This window comes from Nannospalax galili, unplaced genomic scaffold (assembly GCF_000622305.1).
Source record: "Nannospalax galili isolate Female #2095 unplaced genomic scaffold, S.galili_v1.0 scaffold1016, whole genome shotgun sequence".
In the NCBI taxonomy this organism is placed as follows: Eukaryota; Metazoa; Chordata; class Mammalia; order Rodentia; family Spalacidae; genus Nannospalax; species Nannospalax galili.
In genome coordinates, this window is record NW_008337919.1 from 940,766 (window position 1) to 947,337 (window position 6,572).

At 39.4% G+C, this 6,572-nt stretch overlaps 1 protein-coding gene across 2 annotated transcripts in view; it reads right to left on the reverse strand.

Annotated features, from left to right (window-relative positions):
• The window catches only part of Rab3c (RAB3C, member RAS oncogene family), a 270,979-nt gene that overhangs the window by 248,180 nt on the left and 16,227 nt on the right, over positions 1-6,572 (reverse strand). For both annotated transcript variants that reach the window (XM_029563418.1, XM_008832828.1), the window contains exon 2: positions 483-710. In XM_029563418.1, coding sequence (XP_029419278.1) covers positions 483-710 — 228 coding nt within the window. The remainder of the gene's footprint in view (positions 1-482; positions 711-6,572) is intronic.

The window sequence follows — 6,572 nt, forward strand, 5'->3', positions numbered from 1 at the left end:
GAGGTCTGGAGTTTCATGAAGGAACTTGTTCTGGCTTTCTCTACTTTCCATTTCCATCTCTTTAAAATGCTCAGGACAGGCTGACCCCTGTGACCTAACAGGCTAGATTTATATTACCTGTTTATGTACAGGTAATAAAAAAGACCAGAGAATGAGTCACAGAGTTTCTCAAGATCACACAGATCATACAAGCAGACAGACTTTCAACCAAGTGTTCCTCCCATGACCAACACACAGAAGTTTGGATTTCTTCTCTTCTGAAGACTGTGGAACAATATCACATGACAAGGTGTGATTCAGTCTCCATACTTTCAAAAGACATCACCTCATTCTCTTTGAAACAGAATGTTCTGCAGCAAAGAGGTTGGAAATCAAAGCTTATGGACCCCATGGGGATATAACAAGGCAGAAAGTTTTTCCCTTGCATACTTATATGTCCAACACACTGGATCGGAAGATGATGTCAGTTCAAAGTCACTTACCCAAATCTGAAGCTTGATTCTCTTTTCATTTTTGAATACAGTTTTTACTTTGAAATCGATCCCAACTGTGCTGACAAATGCAGATGTAAAAGAGTCATCTGCATAACGGAACAGAAAAGATGTTTTTCCCACGCTGCTATTGCCGATGATTAGCAATTTGAACATGTAGTCAAAGTTCTGGTCAGAGGAGTCTTTCTGGCCGAACCTGGCATCTTGGGCAGAGGCCATCTGTGGGGGAAAAAAAACAGATCAGTTTCCTATTTTATATGAAGCTAGCAGCATATTCATTATTGGCCTTGCCAGAAACAGATGTCAGACACTGAGGAGGCAAGTGAAGAGAGCTCCCCAATCCCCCTCTGATGCTGGTATCCATGGCAATAATTCCCTGCTGGAGGATACAGCAGCAAAATCTTATAGCTCTTTCCAGCTGTGTTGGTGCTTGTCACTGCTCAGCATTCAGAACCAATCAAAGGCACCAAAGGAGACATCTCTAAGGGGAACATGAAAAGCAAAGATAGGAATTGGCCAAGGCGTGAAGGAACCTTTGTAATCTCAGTGATGAAGACACCAAAGTGACTGAACAGCAAGACTTCTCTTCCTGAATTATGTGGAATACGAGTCTTTCTTATATCCTGGAAAAATAAACTCAAAGCACATCTCCAGTTCATCTATTAACGTCATATCAAATTAGCATCCTAACATAAATGCCAATGGTCTTCCAATTAAAAACAATGATAATGTATATGGTTCAAACAATGTACCAGGCACTGTTCATTTACTTAACCCTCACAGTAGTGTGAGGCGAATACCTTTACTATATTAAAACAAGGAAATCGAGCATTAGACATATTAAAGAACTTACACAAGTTTATATAGATGGCTAGTACTAGAGGCAGGATTCAAATCAGTCAATTGATGCCAGGGACTATTTTCTTTATTTCTACTGTATTGCCCAGTGACATCTACAGAAATAAGTACAAGTGTTTAGAAGGGTGTGTGGGAGTTACTCCTTGTCAGAAGCAGGAAAAATAAACCCTTCCTGGGTTCATGCACTAATTTTACCTCTTAACATCTGTATGAACTTGGTTTTATTTTAATTGGTTTGCTATAGTTTCTCTCTTGCATGAAATGAAAAATAAATACAATACCTACCCAGATGGTTCATGAAATAGATGCTATACCTATAAGTCAGATCTGTAAATCTGTATAGAATAGAGAATTGTTTCTCCCTAAATGCTTTAGGGGGGTGTTTATTTTTCTTCATCTTTATGCTAATGTCAATATCTATCAAAAATGATGCTGCATCGCTTTTAAGTACCATTGGCTGAAAAGAGAAATAGGTGTTTGGAATTGTGAGTCTACTTTCTCAGTATCTTTCTGATGCTATGAATTATTTGGCACTTGTTCTGCAAGCCAAGACAGTAACCATGATGCTCCCCTACATGTGTGATAAAGCTAAAAGGCACTTCCTAAAGCCAAGCAAGTGCTAACACTATGCACTCAGGCTCTATACTGTGAGCCAAATACACTTCATTTAATTATAAAGACCCAGCACTGGGTATTTTGTTGCAGCAATCAGAAAATGTAGTAATCCTGGGAGGAGGGGTGCAAAAGAGATTCCAGCAGACTCTAGAATACTAGAAACTGTAAATAATATTTGGGTTCATCTAAGACAACATCAATTGCTTGAAGTTAAGTGTGTGTGTGTGTGTGTGTGTGTGTGAGAGAGAGAGAGAGAGAGAGACAGAGAGAGAGACAGAGACAGACAGAGACAGAGAGAGAGAGAGATTAAACACACCGACACACCGACACACACACACACACACACACACACACACACACAGATTTATAGCCAATTGACTAGGGAAAAAGGAGATGGTAAGATAAAATGCTATACTTATTGCAAGCAAAAGAATGCAATTATTTGTATAAAAACAGCACAAAAGAAATATCTGTGTGCATCATAAAAGTTAAAGGCAATATAGATTCTGATTGAACTTCATGTTTTCTTAACCAATATAAACTTAAGCATTAGTTCTTTGGAGCCCATGTAATCACAGGGGCATATCCATGAACACCTCACCAAGCACTAGCCATCAGGCAAGGACCAGGTAGGCTTATAAGCTGAGTTATCAATTTAACAATGAATTTTACTCTGAGGGCTTCCAATGCCCTAATAGGAAGGTCATTGTTTTTTGGCAGTGCCATGCCTCCCTCACCAATTACTAGCCTATGAGATGTTAACTAAAGCAGACCTTCATTAAGAAAGTCTTGTCATGAATCAGCCTAACTTCTGGATCAAGATGCATGATATTAAACAAAGCCACTGACAGTAAAGAGAGTTTAAATGTCCCAGAGTGCTCCATTACTCCAGCTGCTAGCCTAACACATGCTGTACCCCTTGGCCCTAGGGTGGCATGCCACTAGGTCATGAGGCTTTTGAGGCTGCTGTTAAAGAAATGATAATGCAAACTATTAATACAGATTTTTTCTAACACTGAAACAATATAGACATTATGAATATAGAGATTTTTGTTATTTTGTCCTTTTTTATTTTTATTTTTTTGGAGCTAAGGACCAAACCCAGGGCCTTGTGCTTGCTAGGCAAGTGCTCTACCACCAAGCTAAATCCCCAACCTCAAACATAGAGATTTTTAAATTAAACAGTGAGGATTTGGGTAGAGATAATTTTTTTATTATCTTGTATGAAAATTCTTTTTAATTTTTATTTTCTTATTGAATTTTTGTAATTTTCATACAATACTCTTTGATGGTATTTAGATTCGCTCCCCTCTCCACACCTCCTCCCACTGCCCCCAATTTAATGAAATATATATATAACCTATAGAGTCTGATTTATTCTCCCAAAGGTCCTTCAGTGGGGTCCATTCCTGTAAAACACTGTCTTTCCTCCTCCCAGCAGCCAACAGTTGCCAAAAGTTTCTTAGGTTGTGTTGGGATTCCTTACCCACTTCCCTGTAACTTCAAGGGCTGATATATCTTGTGTGTTGGAAGTGAGCAACACAAAGGGAAGGTATGTAAAGTGAGGGGCCCTGGGCAGTGGAGCCAATGGACTGTGTGCATCCAGAGAAATTCTCCTGAGGGCTGAGACTCAGGGATTTTTTTTCTTTCTTTATCTTTCCTTCCTTCTTTTCTTTTCTTTTCATTTCCTTCCTTCTCTTTGTCTCTTGTTTTTTTTTGGACAGAGTCTATCGCGTTGCCCAGAGTAGTTTCAAACTCCTGGGCTCAAGATGTCCCAGAGTGCTCCATTACTCCAGCTGCTAGCCTCACCTTCCAAGTGAAGAATTAAATTTTTTTTGAGAATTATATTTTACTCATTTTTTAAAATTTATTGATTTTGTGTGTGTGTGTGTGTGTATTTCATAAAGAACATCCCAAACAGTCTTATTCATCTTTATAGCAGCATCCCAAATGGCATACTCCCATATCCTCCCATAGCCTCCCCCACACACTGGAGCCCATATACTGTCATCCCTGTTACTGTTCAGTGTGTTATTAGTGCCCCCAACTGTTCCCCAGTACTAGTCCATCCACTGAGTCTACTCAGCATATCTAGAGTTCCTTGTTTTAGGAAGATCAGCTCTTCCTCTTCTAGCAGCAATCAGTTGCCAACATTTCTTTAGATAAGATTGGGGTGTACTGTTCATTTTCCCACTTCTATGCTGGGTTACTGTCTGAGAGTCTCTTGGGCCACCCTGGCCAACAACTCAAAGAAGGTGTCTCCTGTCTGGCATTGTTTCTTGTTACATAGCCCTTAGCTATACACGTGGACTCTTAAAGAATTATTCTGATCACTTTAATCATTGGTTATGCGTTCCTTTTGGGTGCTTAAGACCATACAGTTGGCCCAGATTAGCAATTTATTTTTACTCTTAACATCATCTGAAGATCTGTTCCTAAGGGGTCACATGGGCTTAGGAGGATCCCCTGGCTCCTTTCTTTTATCAGTTCCATCTATGTGAAGATAAGTCAAAGTTTCTGCTCAACTGTGGCTGGCTTCACTTAGAAGCATGGAGGAAATGTTTCCTCTGTGTTGACTCTCCTCTTTGTAGACTTGACACTGGTTCAAGTCCATCTTCTGGGGTCTCCATAGCCCTCTTAATCAAGAGGATAATTGACTCACCACAGTTACAGGACATTTTGAGAGATTCTCCATAGTCCCCTGGAACTTAGTCGACCTTGGAGGGCAAGAAGCAAAAACTGTCCTTTAAGTCCCTCTGACCAGATTAGTAGAGGCCTCAAATACGGCTGTTAAACATCCAAGAAGGTTAGTTTCACCAGTCTGGTACTTTTCATTACCATGTGCTATATAGATAAAGCTTAGATAAAAAATCAAATGTTCTCAGATAAACCTTGACTAGACATATATTATGTTCCTTGAGCTAGTTATATGTATAATTTGTCAGTAGGTTGTTGGAGTAATATGGTTCCCTCTGTTTTTTTTTTTTTTTTTTTTTTTAACTAGCTAGGCATTATTTTATCTCTCTCATTGTCTAACCTTCCACCATGGTTTCCCCATTTAAAGTGCCCCATTTTTTCCCATTTCTCTCTTAATCATACCCTTCTCCTATGGCCCCTCCTCTCTTGAGCTCCTTCTTTCCCTTTATCCCCAAGATTCCTTGTATAACCCTCCCTCCCTCCTCCCACTAAAATAACCCCATTTTTGTCCATATCTCCCTTGTTTTGAGAATTTCATGCATGAGTGTTGTATTTGAATTATTTCCATCCTTCCCAGTTCCTCTACAATTCATCCCATGTCCACCACTCCCTCATAACTTCTTATCTTCTTCTTTCATTATTATTGTTATATATACCTACATTTACACACACACACACACACACACACACACACACACACACACAATACATATATGCATTGAGCCATTTAGTGGTGGTCTTGTTTACATATATTTAAGGCTGACCACTTCGTAATAGATAACTTCTCAGGGAACTGGTCCCTGGAACTGGTCCCTCCTTCCCTCCCTCCCTCCCTCCCTCCCTCCATCCCTCAGCATCCATCGGTTGCCTGTAGTTCATCATGAGGCTGGTACCCCATGAAATTCTTCCCATCCAAATTGGCATAGAAACTTATTTAACCATTATGTGGCTCTTATTAGATGATCATACTGTGAAGATTCCATGAGTATAACTTTGTATCATGTCTAGAATGCAGTAACTAGCAGCAGGTGTCTTGTTCCTCTCACTCTTATAATCTTTCCACCTCCTCTTCCATAACAGTCCCTGAGCCTTAGATGTAGAAACATTTTAGATCTCCTCCCTTATCAGCACCCCTTTACTGTCCCCACCTTATTTCATGTGTCATGCTGTGTACCCAAATGCCCTTCAGTCCAGGTTCATTCACTGGAACCTCATGAACCTCCAAGAGTCTTAACCTTAAATGAGACTGACTCTCCCCCTCCCAACAGCCATTAGTTATTAACGATTCCTCAGGTAGGTTTGGGGTTTCCTACCCACCTCTCCATGTCCGTGCTGGGATTTTTTTTTCTGGCTTGAGCTTATGTGGGACTTGTACACGCTGTCACCATTGGTGTGGGTTCATAAAAGTAACTGACTAGCTGTCAGGAACTCTTTCTCTGTGGTCACGTACTACATCTGACAAAGTTGCCTTTTAAACTATGTGGGAAAAACAAATTACTTTCAAGGCTTTGCTTGGGTTCTTTCCTAAGACATTTTATGGATTTGATGAGAAAAACAGAATGATAACAGAACAGATAAAAACACATTTTATCTATGCTGTTTTGCTACTCATATTGATAATAGCCTGGGGACAAGTATGAGGAAGAATGAAGGGTAATTTTTTTTAAAAGACATGCAATTCTTTGAAAGTAGAAGGGCAAAATTAAGGATGAGATCTACATATTTAAAGTTTAGAATGGAAATACAGTAGTTTTATTTCACAATCACTGTCATCAAACAGAAAAATAATACTAGTATTCTTATTATTTTGGAAAGCTCCAAAGAAAAGACTAAAATTTTAAATTCAATAAAGGAAATATTAACAGAATTTCTAAATATCTGTCATCTGGACTCTGGGCACTGTGTAACCAT